Source organism: Bufo gargarizans, chromosome 6 (genome assembly GCF_014858855.1).
Source record: "Bufo gargarizans isolate SCDJY-AF-19 chromosome 6, ASM1485885v1, whole genome shotgun sequence".
Classification (NCBI taxonomy): Eukaryota; Metazoa; Chordata; class Amphibia; order Anura; family Bufonidae; genus Bufo; species Bufo gargarizans.
The window spans coordinates 363,664,625-363,685,815 of record NC_058085.1 but is presented as its reverse complement, the minus strand read 5'-3'; the positions used below and the strand labels follow the sequence as shown (position 1 = coordinate 363,685,815).

Sequence of the window (21,191 nt, the reverse complement as noted above, 5' to 3'; positions counted from 1 at the left end):
GGCGGAAGGGGAAGGCACAACAAACCCCCTCAGAACACCAGGAGGGTGGAGGAAAAACCTAATAACAGTAAAATAGTCTAATAACCTAAAAACCAATCTATTTTAAATACAAACAAATAAAAGCACAAGCTAATGTCAGAGGGAACACTCCCTATAGGAGAAAATATATCAAATTTGAGAATATACAGACAAAATGCCACAAAACCTGAACCAGATTAGTGTGGATACTTAGCTGGGTGGCAGCAGCAAAGAAAGAGGAAGATATGCTTGGATGGAGCTTCCTATATATGGGACTAAGGAGCCGGGGCTATCAGCCCATTGGTGGTTATATTCTTGTTTTTTCTTTGCTGCTGTGTGGTTCAGTAAAGAAAGGGTTAAGCAATAGGAGCCTCCGTGTCTTCAGCCAATAGCTATCCCTCCCGACTCCCACATACATGTTCGGATTATCTCCCGGAAAAACAAAAGGATAGGACAAAAATATTTACTGCCCGATTTTGGTTGTCACTGTGTGGTCTCCCTGGCTGCTTACTGGGGGGGCACTCTGGGCTCTTGCTTACTATCTGGGGGGATTTAGATCACAGTCTTACACAGCCCACATTCACTTTCTCCAGAGAACCATAGGAGTAAATATTGTGAATACCATGCGTCTCATTTTCAGCATCTTCAGCTGTCTCGATTTCCTCCTGGTTTGCTGGTGTCGGCTTCTGAGGGTATTGCAGAACACACGATTTATACTGGGGGTACTGGGGCTGCTCCGGTATGCCACGGACATTTCCCGTCTGGGGTCGAGAGCAGGTATATGGAGCACCTTGTATGTACATATCATTCCATGGAGAGGGGTGAAAGGCAAGTCCACCTGCTGAGGAGAAGGCAGTGAAACACACGTCATATATCACATTCCAGCAGTACGCCATCCCGTCATCTGATAATCCAGAGCGTAACATTGTCATTCTACAAACACTTCTCTGTTACTGATGTTAAACGCTACACCCAGCACGTTCACCCTTCTGCGGGTTCTCACACGTTGGATTTACCTATGGCGAATCTGACACAAATTACACGTCCGTATAATGGGTCCGCATCCGTTCCGCAAATTGCGGACCCATTCATTCTCTACGGGGACGGAGTGGATGCGAAGAGCACACTATGTGCTCTCGGCATTCTCATTTCCGGAGCGTGGCCCCGTCTTGGCGGCGGTCTTCTCTCTGTTTCCCTCAGGCCCAGTGACGTCACGACCAGTATCATTGGCCTGGGAGCAGCTAAGCTCTGTTACCTTGAATGGAGTTTAGCCGCTCCCAGGCCAGTGATACTGGTCGTGACATCACTGGGCCTGCGGTAAACAGACAGAAGGCCACGGCGCTACTGCCAGCGCCGCTGCCTTCTGCAACAGCTGATCAGCGGGGGTCCCGGCTGTCAGCTCCCCGTAGATCAGATGTTGATGACCTATCCAGAGGATAGATCATCAGTTTAAAAGAACTTTAAGGTACTGCTGTAGTTTCAATGATTGTTGGGGGTCTGAGCGCTGAGACCCCACAGATTGCTAGATGCAGTCACACACAGCACAGTCTCCTCACTGCTGAAGACAAACTCAATAGAATGTCTATGAAACCATCTTCCAATGCTTCCAACGCCTCGTTTTAGCCATTAGCGGGGGTCTCAGCATTCAGACCCTCACTGATGAAAGCCGTTGATACGTCGCTGACATACGAAGCTTATGGATGTTCACTTTAATAAAATACGATATTTATATATTAATATTTGCTTAGTTTTTTTTGGTATTGCTCCAGACACTTCCTGCACCGATTCTTATTGTGTCGCAGTCGAGATGCAGGAAGTGTCTGCACGTTGTGACGGGGCCAGTTCGACACATCCACACTGATCATGGAGGGATCTGCTGCTCCGTGAGGACAATCGGCTATTGTCTGAGAGAGGCACATGAGGCACGGGGAAATATGAAAGGGGGTTTCCAGATTTGAAACTTAAAAGGGTTTTCCAAGATTTAATTACTAATGACCTGTCCTCAGGATAGGCCATCAGTATCTGATTGGTGGGGGTCCGACAACAGGGACCCTGGCCAATCCGCTGTTTGAGAAGGCACCAGTGCTCCACGTCGAAATCTTCTCCGTGCTCACCAAGCACAGCACCGTACATTGTATAGTGGTTGTGCTTGGTATCACAGCTCTGCCCCAGTCACTTCTATGGGGCTGATCCGTGCCTAGGCTATGGGACCGGTGAACGTGGCGTCACTTGGCCGGTGAACGTGGCGTCACTTGTCATCACTCGCTACTGCGAGTTCAGGTACCTTCTAAAACAGCCAATCAGTGGGGGTCCTACGTGACATACCCCACCGATCAGATACTGAAGTCCTATCCAGAGGATAGGTCATCAGTATATAAGTCTTTAAACCCCTTTAACTATCATATAATGAAAAGATGTCTATCTTTCTAACCCATTAAAAAATAAGGGGTATTAAAAAACCTAAGTAAAAAAAAATACACCTTTTCAATGGAAAAAAAATTGCAAAAATAAACTCTCCTCCACATATTATCAAGTAATTTATCTAGTATGGTGAACACCATAAAAAAATATAAAAAAAATAGAACAGTAGAATTTTTTTTTTTATCTTATCTGCCAACAAAAAAAATTGAATAAAAGGCAAAGATTGTTATATACCCAAAAACTATACCAATAAAAATTACAAGTCGTCTCGCAAAAATCAAATCTGCTCACAGCTCTGTAGAATGGAACATAAAGAAGTTATGGGTCTTGGGAAGCCGTGATGCAAAAACATTTTCTTTTTTAAAGGGATTTTATTGTGCGGCCACAGACGAGAGACTGGAAGAACTGGCCTAGAGGGAATGGGTTGAAAAAAAATGATGGGTGGTGAGGTGGAATGGCGAGAGCCCGTGCCTCCCCCTCTGTTTATAGCTCTGCAAGGCTGCACCCACGTGTGAAGATCCAGGGTTGTGTGCCCATAGGCTCCACCAGTAGGAGCTACACCAGTTTCATACCGACTAATTACCTGTGCCTGACTGGAACATGATATGGCCGGCCGGACGCCCCTGCAGGTAGCCTCCTGGGTTTCCGTACGCCAGCATGCCAGTGTTGTTGGTAGATACGGCGAGGAAAGCCGCGTCATCAGGAGAGGTTGGTGTGAGGCTGTGCACTGGAAGACGCTGGTACTGGGAGTACTGGGGCATCTGGAAAGGTCCTCGTGGGTTAATTTGGTGAAAGTACTGAGGAGCATATCTCATAGATGCCGACATCGTCTCTGGTATCGGGGACCTGCACACAGAACAACAGCCTAATCACACAGTTAAAGTTTACATTGTTAAGGAGGCTATCCGCCTATAATCTTCAGGGGCCGCCCCTTTAGGTCAGGTCATGATTTATAGTCAACCATTTTGTGCATCTCTTTCCAGGAAAGCTGGGTGACAATCAGTTCGTCCTGACATTGCACCGTAATCCGCGCCCGTAATGGTGGCCATAATGATCATGGGGGACCCAGCTTTTCCGGAAACAGATATTACTAGAAATGACCCCTATATCTCGCCTGTAATAATAGTATAACGTTATGTACATACTCCTGAATATTATAGGAGAACATGTCGCCCTCGGAGGATGGGGGTGGTGTGCAGGTGCTTTCTGGGGTGTCCAGCATCAGAGGAACCATGTGACTGCTGGGGTTAAAGGTCATAGACATGGGTAGGCCTATGCGCCTCAGCGGGGGTGGGCTGTGGAATGTGGGCGGATACTCCTGGGAGGGCGGTAAGCAGATGCCCCCTGGTGACCCCAGACCGGACCCTGCAGAAAGAAGGGCATTCGGTAATTACTATGCAAAATAGATCCGAAGAAGTACAACTGTTTTCTAATCCTGATTATTATGATCTTTTCCCTCCCATTCCAGGTACTACCTCAGACACCACCTCTGAACCCACTCCGTCTTCATGTCCATCTGTGCCCCTTGTGACGCCCCCCAGGATCTTATTAGCATCCAGTGTCAGGCAGCTGCTGCCAAAGCTACAGCTGAGTCTACAGGACCACCCTGAGTGCATACAAACCTACATGTGCCCTGCACTCTCCAAGGATTCGGCAGGTACCTACAGTTTGTGCCGTGTGCACCCACCGGAGCTGCTGCTGTTTGAAGTGCAAGAAGAACTGTGCTGAGAGGAGATCGCCGCCGACTGAGACCGCTGAAGAAGTGCGCTAGGCGCCAGAGACAACCTAGAAGAGAGAGACGGAGAGAGCTGAGAGGAGGCAGCGAGTGTTAGTGAGGTCCGGCCGTAGGTGACAGGAGGAGGAATGAACGCGAGTGTGAACAGCAGGGGGCTCCAGCAGAACAGAGTATTTCAGGAGAGGAGAGGCTGATCTTGCATCGGCATATGACCTCTCTGCTCATATGAGGATTGGCCAGTTCTATTATACTGATGGCCTATCCTGCCTGCTCTGCCGGGGTCCGATACCCCGCTCCGCTGCCAATCCGGTGCTGGACTACACAGCGCCATCCATTGTGTAGTGGACAGACCTGGTAACTGCAGCTCTGCTCCCAATACACAATGAACGGAGCTGGGTAGTTCCAGCTGCAGAAAGGCTGATCGGCAGGGGGTGTGGGGTGTCAGACCCCTGCAAGTCACATATTGATGGCTTATTCAGAGGAAACGCCATCAGTATAAACGTACTAGACGATCCCTTTAAAGAGGACCTTTCAGGGGTCACAGTCAGGGAGAAGGTGAGTTTTTTCTCCCTGGCGGTGACGCTCTGCGCTGCGGTTGGACAGCTCACAGCCAAGGAGAAGGAGACGCCCGTTGAGAAACAGAACAGTCTCCTCCTCCCTGTACCGATGCGGAAATTAGTATACAGGGAGGAAGAATTTAACGGGGGCCACAGCGGGTGAACGGAGCGGCGCCCAGAAAAATTAGTAAGCGCTATTAGATCCCCGCTGTGTGCCCTACATACCCTGATACTTAGTTTATAAAGTCTGGACCCATGAAAGGTCCTCTGTAAGTAACCGGAGCATCGTGAAGATGCACAGAATGAAAATGGAGGTCCCACAGTTACATAGCGGGACTAGCATGGTTCTCCAACAGCACAGAGTGTTTCAGGAGAAAAGTACACTTGCGGATAGTGCATGCAATAAAATAATTGGATGGAGAATCTTTCCACAGCAGCACAGAGTACTTCAGACACCATGTAATACCCTCACCCATTTCTGACGCCTGATAGTGGACCATAGGGGTGATGACCAGAAGTGACTGCAAGTGAAACAGCTTCTGGCCGGGAAAGTGCAGATGAAGAGAGTGGGACGCTCTCCGGGTGAGACATCCCCACAGAGCCGGAGAATGTCTTCTTGCCACCTTTAACTGAGGTTTTTTCGCTTTTGCGCCATTTGGCTCGTCGGTTCTGAAACCAAACCTAGAACGAGTGCAGAAATGAAAGAACAAGGAAACTGAGAAAATATGCTGAAAAATACTAGACAAAACCCCCAAAATCTCACACCCACTAGGGCCAGACATGGGTAGAACATACAGACTTCGTGCAGAGGTTACCCTGGTCGAATTTGTACACAGGACCCTAACGCTGCAAGGTGTTTGGAAAAACAGAGTCACAAAACTCCACGGCAGCCATATTGTCCATCACCCAACTTTTCCAAAAACAGATATGAAAGCCACAGAACAGTATGTATTGTTAAAGGCTGTGCACACCTTTGGGGGCAACTTTTTTTTTATTATTACATTGTACTCATTTTGAGCTAAAATATGGGATTACACTTACCGGTAATCGTTTTTCCTTGAGCCTATGACAGCACCCATGGATAGCATCCGCCCCCTTCCTCAGGACAGGAAACAGGAAGCACAGCCTCTTCAAAAGGGAGGTACAACCCCCATCATGCCAGTCCTATTCCAAGAACTAAGGAGACAAAAACCAGCCTACACCACAACAAATCTACAACAGAACAAACGCTTTTTTTGGGAGGGAATTAGGCGGGTGCTGTCATAGGCTCAAGGAAAAACGATTACCGGTAAGTGTAATCCCATATTTCCCCCCTCGCCTATGACAGCACCCATGGATATCTAGGAGAGATAATCTAGGGTGGGACAACTGCTTGGAGGACTTTACGCCCAAACCCTAAACCTTCCTGTGAAGGAAGCTGCAGTCTATAGTGTTTAAAGAAGGTATGAGAAGAACTCCACGTAGCTGCTCTGCAAATCTGGTCAATAGAAGCGGAAGCTCTTTCTGCCCAGGATGTAGACACCGCTCTCGTTGAGTGTGCTCCAAACCCGGCAGGAGGAGGAACCCCTTTAGAGGAATATGCAAGATAAATAGCTTGTTTTATATATCTGGCAATGGACTGAGAGGAAGCAGGGGAGCCCTTCTTCTGTCCCTGAAAGGAAACCACAAGCTTAGAGGACGACCTCCAGTCCTGAGTGGCAGAAAGGTATTGAATTAGACACCTTCTAACATCAAGGCAATGGAATTTCCTTTCCTTCTGATTCTTGGGTGAGGAACAGAAGGAAGGTAATACTATATCTTGAGACCGGTGAAAGGATGATGAAACCTTTGGAAGGAAGGCAGAGTCAGGAGATAAAATAACCCTATCTTCTAAAATATTAAGATACGGTCTCTCCATTGAGAAGGCCGATATCTCACTCACTCTTCTAGCAGAAGTAATGGCTAGCAAGAAAACTAATTTATAGGTTAAGATCTTTATTGGGATATCCTCAATGGGCTCAAAGGGATCCCTGGTTAAGGCAGACAAGACTAGATTTAAATCCCAGGGGGGAACTCTGGACTTCTGGACGGGAGCAAGTTTTGAAATTGCAACGACAAATCTTTTAATCCAGGGGTGGTCTGCTAACTTATACTCAAAGAGAGCACTTAAGGCAGAGATATGGACCTTTAAAGTACTAGGCCTCAGTTTCTTATTCCAGCCCTCCTGGAGGAAGCTAAGGACTAGAGGCAACTCCGGGGGTTCCAAGACATTAACTGGCTTATTTGCAAATCTAAGGAAGGCCCTCCAAACCCTCAAATAGATCTTAGAAGTAACAGCTTTCCTACTGGACAAAAGGGTGTTTATCACTTCCCCAGAAAGACCCTTCATTTCTAGGATCTGCCTCTCAACAGCCAAGCTGTCAAGTGCAGGCTCTCCAACTGTGGATGAAGTATCGGCCCCTGCACTAGTAGCCCCGGGAAGACAGGAAGTACCCAGGGATCTGCTACTGACATCCTCCTTAGCCAGGAAAACCAGACCCTCCTGGGCCAAAAGGGGGCTATAGTAATTACAAGGGCCTTCTCCTCCCGAATCTTCTTCAGGACTCTCGGGAGTAGCTTTATAGGAGGGAAGGCGTACAGGAGGCCTACTCTCCATGATTGGGCCAATGCGTCCACCGCCGTGGGCTGCTCTAATGGGGATAGAGAGAAGAATCTTTTCACTTTTCTGTTTTCCCTTGTGGCAAAGAGATCTACCACCGGGAGTCCCCAAAGAGCCACAATTTCGTTGAAGACCTGTTGATTCAGGGACCATTCCCCCTGCCGAACACAATGCCTGCTCAGAAAATCTGCCGTCACATTCTCCTTTTCCTTTAAGTGTACTGCCCTGATCGATGGAAGGAAACCCTTTGCTAGCTCGAAAATCTCTTTGGTGAGAGACATTAGGTCTGGAGATTTGGTCCCCCCCTGACGATTGATATGAGCTACTGCCGTCATGTTGTCTGAGTAGATCAAAATATTTCTGCCTTTTAAGAGGTGGAGGCTCTTTTTCAAGGCCATGAGGATCGCTAGAAGTTCCTTGAAGTTGTGAGATTTGGGAACTATCTCCTGATTCCACTGTCCCTGAAGAAGTAGAGAATCTGTGTGAGCTCCCCAACCCCAAGGGCTTGCATCTGTAGTCAGAGAAAGGGGATCCTTCCTTGACCAAGGGACTCCTTTTTGAAGGTTGGAAGGCACCGTCCACCATTCTAGATCTTTTAACGTCTGAGTTGAAAGGGAAAAGAGAGAATCCAAGGATTGGGGATCTTTGTCCCAAACCCCCAGGATCTGCAACTGAAGTGACCTCAAGTGGAAGTGGGCCCATTCCACCCCCGGGATTGCGGCCGTCATTAGGCCTAGAACTGACATAGCTTCTCTTAGAGAGATGGAGTGGCGAGCTACAATGTCCTGAACCCTGGAGACTAGATACTTTCTGTGTTGGAAGAAAACACATTTGTTTCTGGGAGTCCAGGAGTAGCCCCAGAAAGGTGCATATCTGGCTTGGCACAAGATTGGATTTCTGGAGATTTAACTCCCAACCCAACTTCACCAGCACCTCCCTGAACCAGGAAATCCGTTCGATTAACTGACCTGGTTCCCGAGAGAGAAGGCGGAAATCGTCTAGATAGGGAATGACAATCAGATCCTTCTCACTCAGATGAGCCATCATCTCTGCTACAATCTTTGTGAAAAGCCTGGGTGCCTGAGACAACCCAAACCGCAGGGCCCGAAACTGTACATGTAGGAGTCTGTCCGGGAACTGAACTGCTACTCTTAGGTACCTCTGGTGACTGGGATGGATTGGAACGTGGTAATAAGCTTCCCTGAGATCCAGGGTCGCCATGTAGCAGCCCGGGAATAAATTTGGGACTATGGAACTGATAGTCTCCATACGAAATCTCTCGTACACCAGGTATTTGTTGAGCAGCTTCAGATTTATTATAGTACGGAAGGTGCCATTCGGCTTCTTTACAAGGAAAAGCGTTGAATAATAGCCCGTCTCCCTCTCTTGAGCTGGAACCTCCTGCAGGACCCTTTTCTTCAGCAAATCCGAAATCTCCAGACGTAATGCTTCTAAAGGAGTTCTTAGGAAGTTCAGGCAATAGCCCTCTGAAATGATTGAAAGAATCCAGGGGCTGTTCGAGATCTTCCGCCATTGCTCTGCAAAGAGGGAGAGACGACCGCCAACCGGGGATCTGGCGCCATTGCGGAGGCTTTTTAGAGGCCTCTCCACCTGAAGAGGCCACATTACCAGACTGTCTGGGAGTCTCTTCTTGAAGTTAAATCTGGATGTCTGAGAACGAAAGGGCTTCTTAGGAGGCTGCTGATGTATAGAAGGGAAACCCTTTTTTCTGTCAGAAGCCTTTTCCAGCAGATCGTCTAACGTGGGCCCGAAGAGAAATTCCCCGACAGGGAATAGCACACAATTTCGCCTTTGAACCTGCATCTCCTTCCCAATCCTTCAACCAAATCGCTCTGCGGGCGGAATTTGAAAGAGCTGCGGCTCTCGCTGACAGCCTCAGGGAGTCCACTGAGGCATCTGCTAAAAAATCAATGGCACTATACAGAGTTGGAAATGATGAGAGCAATTGTTCCACGGGCGCTCCCTTCTTTATTTGCTCTTCCATCTCTTTCATCCAGATCTTTAAAGACCTGGCAACAGAAGTGGCGGCTATAGCGGGCCTGAAAGAGCCAGCCGTAGCCTCCCAGTTCTTTTTTAAATAGACCTCGGCTCTTCTGTCCATTGCATCTTTAAGAGTTCCCGAGTCTTCAAACGGGAGGGCTGCTCTCTTAGAGATTTTCGCTACCAGAGCATCTAGTTTCGGGGCTCTATCCCAATCAGCTGAGGCTTTGTCCTCGAAGGGATACTTCCTTTTTAAGGCAGAAGGCACGAAAAATTTTCTATCCGGCCTACTCCATTCATTCTTAATTACCGAAGTTATGTTTTCATGTACATCAAAACACTTCAGCCTGCTAGGACCTAGGCCCTCAAACATGGAATCCCTCATGGACTGGGGTTCTGCTTGATCATCAAGCCCCATAGTTGCCCTGACGATCCCGACTAGGGAATTAATGTTCTCTGGGAGGAACAGAGGTCTCCCTGCTAGTTGCTCGTCCTGGGAGTGATCCGAGGACGGAAGTTCACCCTCCTCCTCTAATCCCGATAACAACTCCTGATCACTTGAAGAGGGAATAGAAACAGCAGCGGAAGTGCAAGGGCGATCTTCAAGCAGATTACTCAAGGACTCCTTCACTGATTCTTTAACCTCATCCTTGATAATCTTTTTTAGGCTTGATAAGAGAGAAGGGGCCTCATCCTCCAATAAATTTGCCCACGCAGGTCTGGCAGGCAGGTTTACCCCAACCGGACGGTAGCTTTCTCTTGCAAATAGCACAGCCCCGCTCCTTGGACCTTGACCCCCTTCTCTCTTTGGAAGTCTAAACACACAAAATAAACAAAGACTTCCATCAGGATACTGAAATAAATGGAAAAGGCAGGGCATTCACCCCTCTTACCCCCACCGGTACCAAGGATTCGTTGGTGGTTTCAGTGGGTTCTGCGCGCTGTGTGGGCTCCATTTTCTGCCACTGGCTTTCGTCTATGGAGGTCACTGCAGGCCAAAACACCAGCCTGCAATGAGAGCTGGCTGGATTTGAACTTGCCGGGCGCGTACCGGCACCCTCCCCTTCCGGCCCAAGGCCACGCCTCCTCCCACTGCTGAAACCGGAGGCCAGGATCCGGCGCCGACTAATGACATCAGCGCCGGCCTGACCTACCTGAAAGTGACGGCGCCGCACACCCGCGCGAACGCCAGACCGCAGCCGAACATACGGCACGGCCGCAGAGGTTCGCCGTGCTGGGGACACACAAGGCAGCCCCGACGGGGGAGCGACCGGAACGAGAGGGGAGTCCAGAGGTCCAGGCTTCAGCAGCGGCTTCCGCCGCTCGGGTAGGCCCTCCTCCCACGGGTAACAAACCAAGGGGCTCCCGCAGCTTCGTCTCTTCATGCTGTGCATTCCACCCTGTCCCTTAGGACAGGAAACAGAACTGGCATGTCGGGGGTTGTACCTCCCTTTTGAAGAGGCTGTGCTTCCTGTTTCCTGTCCTGAGGAAGGGGGCGGATGCTATCCATGGGTGCTGTCATAGGCGAGGAGGGAATTTTTTTTTTTTCAATTGGTCGTTATTAAAAATACAAAGTCCTCTTTTCTGTACAGAGCTGAGATGCTCTAGCAGCAGCTTTTGTATTTTCTGTCTTTTCCGTCAGTTGGGGAGCTGACGGGCTCCTTATCTCTGCTCTCTGACATCATAAACACTCATTAGAGCTCAGTTCTTATGAGAAGGATGTGGCTTAAATAAGTGTTTATGACGTCTTAGTAAATTAGAGATTTAGTGAAAGTACCAGTCACACAGCTAGAAACAGTTAACTCTTTGTGACAGAACAGCTCAATATTTTTAATAAAGACCAATTGGAAAAAAGTTTTTTAGCCCAAAATGATTCAAATGAAATCATAAACAGAAATAGCATCTGAAGGTGTACATAGCCTTTAAGGTTACAGAGTGCAAACAAAGCCCGGTGTCTGATGCTGCAGTCTTGTGTTGCTCCATTTGGTCTGCCTCCTTCTTCATAAAATGCAAACAGATGAGCCGCACACGGCTGCAGGATCAGACTACACAGTTTGTAGTCTGTAACCATGGAGACACATGAGTCTACATAAAGCTGCAGACACAAAACGGTAGTGGCTCTCTAATAAACACTATTTGCAAATTTGTAAGACGCAGTCAGGGTAGGACATGATGTAGGGGGATAGCCTAGAAAAAAATAAAGTATAAGCATTTCCCCCCCTGCAATCAGTGTAATCAAGCATGACAGTTACCATTATTCTCTGTGGAGTGACCCCAATAATGTCAGCAATTTCTCTTCTCTTCTCAGTGTCCGGGTAATGGTCCTCCATAAATATTCGCTCCAGCTCCTGCACCTGATCTACTCGATGGTCCAGAGAATGGACAGAATGATAAAGAGACATTAGTGGAGAAATTACACAGGTTCTACAATACATTCAGAAAGTCTTCAGACCCTTTTACTTTTCTCACTTTTTGTTTTTGTTGCTCCTTTTGCTAAAATAAAAAATGACGTTTCCCCCGTCAATCTCAACTCGATACTCCGTAATGAGAAAGTGAGAACAGAATCTGAGAAATTTTTGCTAATTTATTAAACAGAAAATAACTAACAATTCAAATGGACATAAGTATTCAGACCTTTTGCTCTGGCACTTGACATTTAGCTCGGAGGTGTCACCGCCAGACATCTGAGAAGCTCTGACAGACGTTCTTCAGAACCTCCTGCTTGAGGGTCTTTTGTTTTGCTTTCGTTTTGTCATCTCGTTTCCCTCTCTCAGCTGTCATCTAGTTGCACTGATTGCATCCCTTTAAATCCCCTCCCATACTGCATCACTTTGCGGTTTATACAACTTCCTGGAGTGTGCTCATGCTACAAGCTGCAACTAAAGCTTCTACAGATAAGTCTGTTCATTTATTTGTGTTTTCCTGTTGCCTTGATCCTAGGTGACCTCCGTATTAAGTGTAGGGAGCCGGTGGTCATACAGTCGAGGCACGAGGGCATGCAATTATCTATCATAGAGATCTTTGCATGGGCTGAGAAGACAGGGAGAGCTTCAGGGCTTTAATAGGGGTCACCCCTTTTGTTCCTTAGTTTTGGATCAAACCAGTCGGATCCTTATTTGTAACTTCTTGTTTTCTGTTACACCCTCCGTGACAGGAGGCCTCCCATTTCTCTTCATCATCTTTGAGATGTTTCTACACCTTGAGTGGAGTCACCTGTGGTAAATTCAGCGGATTGGATATGATTTGGAAAGACACAGCCCTGTCTATATAAGACCTGACAATGCAGATCAGAGCAAAGACCAAGCCATGAGGAGGAAAGAACTGCCTGTGGAGATCAGAGACAGGAGGGATCTGGAGAAGGGGATAAAAAAAATTATGCTCTTGGGAACTTACAGTAGAGCAGAGAGGCCTCCATAAATATTACATAGAAGAAGTTTGGAACAACCAGGACTCTTCCTAAAGCTGCAGCCCCACCAAACTAAGTAATTGGGGGCAAAGGGCCTTGGTAAGAGGTGACCAAGAACCCAATGGTCACTCTGGCTGAGCTCCAAGGATTCTGTGTGCAGATGGAAGAAACTTCCAGAAGGTCGACCATCACTGCAGCCTCCATCAATCTGGGCTTTATGGCAGTGTCCAGAAAAAGCTTCTCCTCAGTAAAGCCTCTTTCACACCTCAGTGTTTTGGTCAGTGATTTCCATCAGTGATTTTGAGCCAAAACCAGGTGCGGCTCTAAACACAGAACAGGATCTTTCCCTTACACCTTATGTCTGTGGAGGATCCAATCCTGCAATCCTGGTTTTGACTCACATCAGCATCATACTGGGGGAAAGGGAAAGCTGAATGGAGCAAAGTACAGAGATATTCTTAATGAGAACCTGATCCAGAGCTCAGACTGGGCCGAAGGTTCACCTTCCAACAATACAATGGCCCTAAGCACAGAGTGAGGACAACACGGGAGCGGGTTACAGACAACTCTGTGAATGTCTTTGAGTGGTCCAGCCAGAGCCCTGAACCCAATGGAGCATCTCTGGAAAACCTGAAAATGGCTGTCCACTGACGGCCCCCATCCAACCTGACAGAGATGGAGAGAAGGTGTGCAAACCTTGTGGCATCATCCTGAAGAAGACCAGAGGCTGCCTGAGTAAAGGGGTTGATTACTTATGTCCATGTGATATTTTAGTTTTTCCTTTTCCAAAAATTTGCAAAGATTTCTAACTTTTGTTTCTTATATGTTTTTCTTTTATTGTACATAGGGGCAGTATTATAGTAGTTATATTCTTGTACATAGGAGGCAGTATTATAGTAGTTATATTCTTGTACATAGGTGGCAGTATTATAGTAGTTATATTCTTGTACATAGGAGCAGTATTATAGTAGTTATATTCTTGTACATAGGAGCAGTATTATAGTAGTTATATTCTTGTACATAGGAGGCAGTATTATAGTAGTAATATTCTTGTACATAGGAGCAGTATTATAGTAGTTATATTCTTGTACATAGGAGCAGTATTATAGTAGTTATAGTCTTGCCCATAGGAGCAGTATTATAGTAGTTATATAAGTGTATATAGGAGCAGTATTGTAGTAGTTATATTCTTGTACATAGGAGCAGTATTATAGTAGTTATATTCTTGTACATAGGAGCAGTATTATAGTAGTTATATTCTTGTATATAGGAGCAGTATTATAGTAGTTATATTCTTGCACATAGGAGGCAGTATTATAGTAGTTATATCCTTGTACATAGGAGCAGTATTATAGTAGTTATATTCTTGTACATAGGAGCAGTAATATAGTAGTTATATTCTTGTACATAGCAGGCAGTATTATAGTAGTTATATTCTTGTACATAGGAGGCAGTATTATAGTAGTTATATTCTTGTACATAGGTGCAGTATTATAGTAGTTATATTCTTGTACATAGGATGCAGTATTATAGTAGTTATATTCTTGTACATAGGAGCAGTATTATAGTAGTTATATTCTTGTACATAGGAGCAGTATTATAGTAGTTATATTCTTGTACATAGGAGCAGTATTATAGTAGTTATATTCCTGTACATAGGAGCAGTATTATAGTAGTTATATTCTTGTACATAGGATGCAGTATTATAGTAGTTATATTCTTGTACATAGTGGGCAGTATTATAGTAGTTATATTCTTGTACATAGGAGGCAGTATTATAGTAGTTATATAAGTGTATATAGATATGTATTATAGTAGGTTCTAGTGTAAGTTACATCTACAGGGCTCACCGATATTGTATAGGGTACGACTTTTCTTCTTGCTCGGTTCTGCTATCTCATCAAAACTTTCTCTAAGACATTTGGTCTTCGGTCGCTCTCCTTCCAGTCCTGTGTCACATACAAATGCTGGCAGTTTGCAGGAGGCTGCACACCGAGTAGAGCGCCGCGGCATGGGAGCCATTGTCGGAAAGGCGCCTGCCATTTTCAGGTTGACTGGCTGGTACTGTTCTCTTGTAGTAAAGAACCGAGGCTCCTGAGGAGCCGCTCTACTGTAGTTACCATAACATCCACCCGAGGAGGCATCAGGCAGAGTCCCACATACCGCCAGGAGGCTCAGCTGACAGTGTCCGCCATCAGCTGCTAAACTCTGCGGGGCGTTGAGGATGAATTCTCCAGGGTCTGATGACTCCAGGTGATCCCTCTGTCCGGTTACAATCACTGTGTTGTAGTCGGACGACTCTTCTCCTTCCTGCTCTGTGCACAGCAGAGACGGCTCTTCCTTTGAATCTAGAGAACAAGAGGTGACCACGATGTTGGTATCTTTTTTTGAAATCAGATATTTTTTATTGAAGATTTTCAATTTTAAACACAGACAGAACACTGTCCCCCCAATCCCCCCCCCCTCCCCCCAACATAACCCCTTGAGACAAGAGCAGATAAATGATATTACATCATATGGTCTGACATATCGACACAGTAGTTTTAAATATTACAATGTATCAAATCCATACAGTACAATTTGAGCAATATGGTACATTCTGTAAGATTAACTGGTCAGGTACGCATGTTATGTAACACTTTTATCTTCGAGCTCGTTCAAGACTACCCTTTGAATTGCACATTTCCCTTATATTACTTCTCTCATCTCACCACCCGTTCCTGTACATCTCCCATACATTCCCTCATTCAGTCCCTTACATTTGCAGATTATAATGTTGAATCCAAAGTGACCATATCTTTTCAAACTTTTTCATACAGTTTCTCTTTTGGTATACATATTTTTCTAGACTAATCAGCACATGCACCTTTTTTTCCCATTCATCCACTGATGGGGGTTGAGCATCTATCCAGTGGAAAGCAATTACCTTCCTAGCTTGGTAAATCACTCTAATAATAGCCAATCTTTTTTCAGGCACCGATCCCGGTACATCCACGCACCCCAATGTACACGTCGCAACATCCATACTGAGTTCAACATCAAAGACAGTTTTCACTATGCCTGCTCCCCCACTCCAGTACCTTCTCAGTCTAGGACAATTCCACATCAGATGAATGAGGTCTGCATTCGCCACATCACACCTCGGGCAGCAATCATCCGCTCTATACCCCATTCTTTTCAATAGGACAGGTGTTTTGTATACTCTGTGTAACAACAAGAGTTGAGATACCCTTTGAGCTTCACTCACCGCTACTTGTGTAAACTCCTCCAGGACAGTGTCCCATTGCTCCTCAGTTAAATCGGGGGCATCCTTCCTCCATTTATCATATAGCGGGAATTCCTGTTTTTTAAATTGCGCTTCCATAAGACACGCGTAATTTAGAGATATCACTCCTGCTGTACCTCCGCCAGACTTTACCAAGTCTACTATTGAATTTTTCTGCGCAGGACGTACTGCCCCTACCTGTTCCTGAGCGCGTAGAGCGTGCCTAAGTTGCAAATAAAGATAAAATTGGGTCTTCTGCAATCCAAATTCCTGCTGTAACCCTGAAAACTCTTTGAGGACATTATTGTCAAACAGCTCACACATATATTGAAGCCCCGAATCAGCCCATACCTTAACTCCTTTGACTTTGTCCACCTCTGCGTACATATAATTTGGCCAGATAGGAGTGATATCGGAGTAACCCTGTACCCCTATTATTTCCCTGACTTTCCACCAAGTATTGTGAATGGCGCGCAATACCCGATATGTACTACCCATTGCATGGAAAGTACCCTCCTCCAGAGCAGATCTCAAATTTTGACACCCTATCAATGACTGAATAATTTTACTAGCAGTACCCAAGCCATCCGTCGATACCCATCCCTTCATATGCTGTATTTGTGCCGCCAGGTAATACATCCACGGATCCTGAACCCCCAGGCCCCCATTCGTCTTTGGCCTACACAGAGTTGCCAACTTGATGCGAGGCGCTCCCTTCTTCCATATAAGATCCCTGAAAATTGCATTAATTACATAGAAGATCCTCAGGGGAAGCCATACAGGGGCATTGTGTAGCACATAAAGAAGCTGTGGCATCAATATCATTTTTACTAGATTCGTTCTACCTATAATGGATAACTGCAGTTTTGTCCAAGTATTAACCTTCTGTTTAAACTTCTGGAGTAGAGGGGAGATGTTCAGTCTTTCAAAATCTAGATCATTGCAAGAAACCTGAATGCCCAGATATTTGAAAGAGTGCACAACCTGTAGGCCCTCCACACAGGAGTCACTGTCAGCCATATCTTCCTTCAATGGCATCAGCACGGACTTAGTCCAATTAATACATAGACCCGACATTTTCCCAAACCCATTAATAACTTCCATTGCTACCGGGAGAGACGCCCTCCAATCATCCATAAATAATAACAGATCATCTGCATATAGTGCCACTTTCTCCTCCAGGGAGCCGTATGTAAAGCCTCTAATCCCTGCAGAAGATCTGACAGCTTCAGCTAGGGGTTCAATTGCAATCGCAAATAACAGAGGTGACAGGGGACAACCCTGCCTCGTTCCCCTATGTAGTGCGAAGCTATCTGATAGATTACCATTCAGCCTAATCCAAGCCGATGGATTGTCATATAGGAGCTGAATCCAGCCTATAAAGGATTGGCCAAACCCTAGCTTCCGCAGTACCTTCCACAAGTATTTCCATTCTACACTATCAACTGCTTTGGCCGCATCAATAGATGCGACCGCCGCATCCGAAGCATGCCCCGGACTCCGGATATTTAGATAAAGGCGCCTGATGTTGACCGCCGTAGACATATTTGGCATAAAGCCAGCCTGGTCTGGGTGAATAAGGTTAGATATAATCAGGTTCAAACGATTAGCTAGGACCATAGCCAGTATTTTAATGTCCACCTGAAGTAGTGAGATCGGTCTATAAGACTCGGCCTCCTGAATATCTTTGCCCAGCTTCGGAAGAACTACAATCGTCGCCTCAGTCATACTGGAGGGCAGTTTTTTCTGTGTCATCGCCTCCTTGAAGACCTCCAACAACTGGGGCAGCATAACTGAGGCAAATCGTCTGTATATCTCCACCGGTAAACCGTCACCACCCGGGGCCTTATTGTTGGACATACTTGACAGCGCCACCTCCAACTCAGTGATCGTTATAGGAGAATCCAATTTAATACGCTGATCGGAAGTAAGTAAAGGCATGTGAAGCCCATCCAAGAATGAGTCTATTTCTTCATCTGAAGCTGATAAGCGGGATACTGTCACGGCTGAGGATGGGGGAAACCCTCAGCCGTGCGGTGCCAAATGATGCTAGGCTGCTAGGCCAGGAGAACAGGATTAGGGAGTAGGTCACCTCCTACAGCGTCCCTAACCTGACCCTAACTCCTACCTGCATGGGCCGACCTTGATGGTAGGAGGACCCATGCTCAGGAACCTCGGAGCCCTGACTTACCCTCCGCAGATCCCTGAGCTAGGAGCTGAGTAGACACCCTGTTCATCCTGGATACGGACAGACAGGGGTCTCAATGGCCAAGCTGCTGGGAAACGAACATGAACCGCCTATGGATATGGCAGGAGGCTGAAAAGTACTTCCACACCTACCTGCCACAGACACAGACTGGATCCCGTGCAATACAGCAAGTGTCCACACCCAAACACCAGTGGACACAGCACACACACAAACACACAGGAACCCAGATCCATAGGTGCAAAACATAACAGGGAAAACATCAAGTGGACATAACATAAACTAGAGAATCACAGATTGTTTATGACCACAGGGGTGGCTCTCACTGGCAGGTAGAATGCACAGGAGGCTGCTCCAGCCAAGCATGACTGAAGCAACCTACTGAGCCATGCCAAACACCAAGGCTATATAGGCCTAAGTGGCCACACCCACACAGACACACCCAGAGTCTCACACAACACAGAAAGGGAGTTAACCCTTCCAGCACCAGAGAAGGGAAACACACATTAAGGGGAAAGTGTCCAACTCACTAACACACACTGTGGCTGTTGCCGCAGGCAACGACATGGGTGGCACACATGTCCTGGGAGTCAGCCCGAAGGCCGGGACACTGCCACCACATCATACCAAACGTTGCCACGGGCAGCCACAGTGAAAGGAAGATGTCCGTGCGCAGCAAACATAAAACACAGTGCACACCAGACATACAAAAGTGCATACACACACAACTCCAAGGAAACCGCACACATCACTGTTGTCTGCGGCAACCGCACTTGAGGCACACCACATCATGCCTCAAACTGCGGTTGAAACAACAACCCAAACCGCGGGCAACTGTATGCGGCTCCCAAGGAGTCACGGCCATAACCGTGGCCGTGACAGATACATACAGGTTGGAGTAAAATCCCCTCATAATCTCCATTATACGCTCCGGAGCACTACACAGATTCCCAGCTGGATCCCTGAGAGCCGCTATATAATTGGGGGGTCGCTGTGCCCTAGATACCAGAGCCAGCATTCTTCCCGTCCTTTCTCCTTCTTCTTAATATACTTGTTTTTGGAAGAACTGTTTATTCTTGGCATTAAGTAGCAGCCTGTCATTTAACTCCTTTTGCGCCCCCTTCCATAATTCCCTACACCTATCGTCCGGTTTTTCCACACAATTAGCTTCAGCTACTTCCACCGCCCGCATTAGAGCCTGTACCGTAGCTTTAGTTTCACTCTTTTTCCTGTTAATTTGTGCTATAAGTAACCCTCGCAGGAAGGCCTTCATGGTATCCCAGACTATTAACCTTGCAGTTGTAGGCAGATTAATCCTAAAGAACTCCTCCAGTTGCCCCTTAATATTACCCCCTTCTGGCAGAACAGATAACCAAAAGGGGTTAAATGCCCACATCATTCCTTGTCCTATTCTTATGGGCCTAAAAGCAGCGGAGACCATCAGTGGAGAGTGATCCGTCAGCCGACGAGGAAGATAAGCAACTTCTTGTACCAACCTACCCATTTCAGAGTTTACTAGTGCCAAATCAATTCTGGACAGCGAGCCAAATGTACTAGAACAACATGAGTACTGTCTCTCCCGCAGATTCCTCTCTCTCCATATGTCTACTAGAGATACTTCCTGTACGAGTCTCCCAAATGTGGTATATTCTCCCGAAGGATCCCTTCCCGCTGTCCCCATCCTATCAATGTCAGGGCTTATTACATTATTAAAGTCTCCCAGTATGAGAGATGGCACCCCTGGGAAATCCGTCATGAAAGATAAAACCTTCCTGATCACTAGCGGGGAGTATGAGGGCGGGATGTACACTCCACATATCACACAGGGCTGGTTGTAGAGCGTACCATATAGGCACACATAACACCCGTCAGCATCCACTTTGCTAGAAATGCAGCAAAACTGTATGTTTTTATGTATCAAGATACTGACTCCTCTAGCATATGTAGAATACGTGGAGTGAAACCCCATCCCCACCCAGGCCAGTTTGAGCAAATGTACCTGCTCCGGCAGCAAGTGTGTCTCCTGTAGGCAGCATATGAGAGGATGCAACGGACGAACGCTTTCCAGAATCGCCTTCCTTTTAGTCTTTTCCTTGATCCCCCGAACATTCCAGCTAAGGAATTTAATGCAATTAGCCATTAGTAGTAGAAGACAATCTCCTGCACACCACAAGAGTCACAACCCCTACAATAATATCTCTGTCTCTCTGCTCTGGAGGAAGGCTCACCTCCATCCATACCACACACAGCCAGCCATACTTCCATTCATAACCAAGACTGCTCTGTCCCGCAACATACCCCAAACCTCCCCAAGACTGTAAACTTGCCATTAAGTGGCAAAACACTATAGAGAACTACAGTTCCCTGGACTGACCGATTGGCTCCACACCTCGCCCAGATATTAGGCCTGTGGAATTATGCTGCACCAGTCGGTAAGACCAGATGAGTTCCCCAGCTAATAAACCGTATCAGCCGGAGGAGCGTAGCCAGAACTGACTACTAATAGTTTTTTATCAATGTGAAAACTAGAAACTGTTAAAGGGGTTGTCCAGGTTCAGAGCTGAACCTGGACATCCCTCCATTTTCACCCCGGCAGCCCCCCTGACATGAGCATCGGAGCAGTTTATGCTCCGATGCTCTCCTTTGCCCTGCGCTAAATCGCGCAGGGCAAAGGCATTTTTCTGAGTTCCGGTGACATACCGGGCTCTCTATGGGGCTGACAGGCAGCCCGGTGATGTCACCGGCACTGATGGGCGGGATTTGGCTCTGCCCTAGCCAGTAAAACGGCTAGGGCAGAGCTAAAGCCCGCCCCTCAGAGCCGGTGACGTCACCGAACACACTGCCGGGCGGAAGTTACCGCCCGGCAGTGTGTTATTGAAAACACAAGAGCCTGTGCCCTGCGCGATCTAGCGCAGGGCACTGGAGCGCATCAGAGCATGAGATG

At 46.9% G+C, this 21,191-nt stretch overlaps 1 protein-coding gene across 1 annotated transcript; it reads right to left on the bottom strand.

Annotated features, from left to right (window-relative positions):
- Positions 1-575: 575 nt before the first annotated feature.
- On the bottom strand, positions 576-17,901 carry LOC122942228. Its single transcript, XM_044299730.1, has 8 exons — positions 17,367-17,901; positions 14,627-15,124; positions 11,623-11,729; positions 5,204-5,412; positions 4,139-4,224; positions 3,582-3,804; positions 3,023-3,294; positions 576-856 (listed from the first exon to the last, which is right to left on the bottom strand). Exons 1-8 carry the CDS (start codon positions 17,899-17,901, stop codon positions 576-578), a joined length of 2,211 nt encoding a protein of 736 aa, XP_044155665.1.
- Between the last annotated feature and the right edge of the window lie 3,290 nt (positions 17,902-21,191).

Bases quoted from the DNA above. Each gene is read 5' to 3' on its own strand.
- LOC122942228 (XM_044299730.1), bottom strand. From the start codon at position 17,901: ATGTCCAACAATAAGGCCCCGGGTGGTGACGGTTTACCGGTGGAGATA. The intron at 3,805-4,138 runs GCAGCAGCTCCG...TTCTTTCTGCAG, and splicing joins TTCTTCTTGCACTTCAAACA to GGTCCGGTCTGGGGTCACCA. The intron at 857-3,022 runs GTAATTAGTCGG...TCTCCTCAGCAG, and splicing joins CATGTTCCAGTCAGGCACAG to GTGGACTTGCCTTTCACCCC.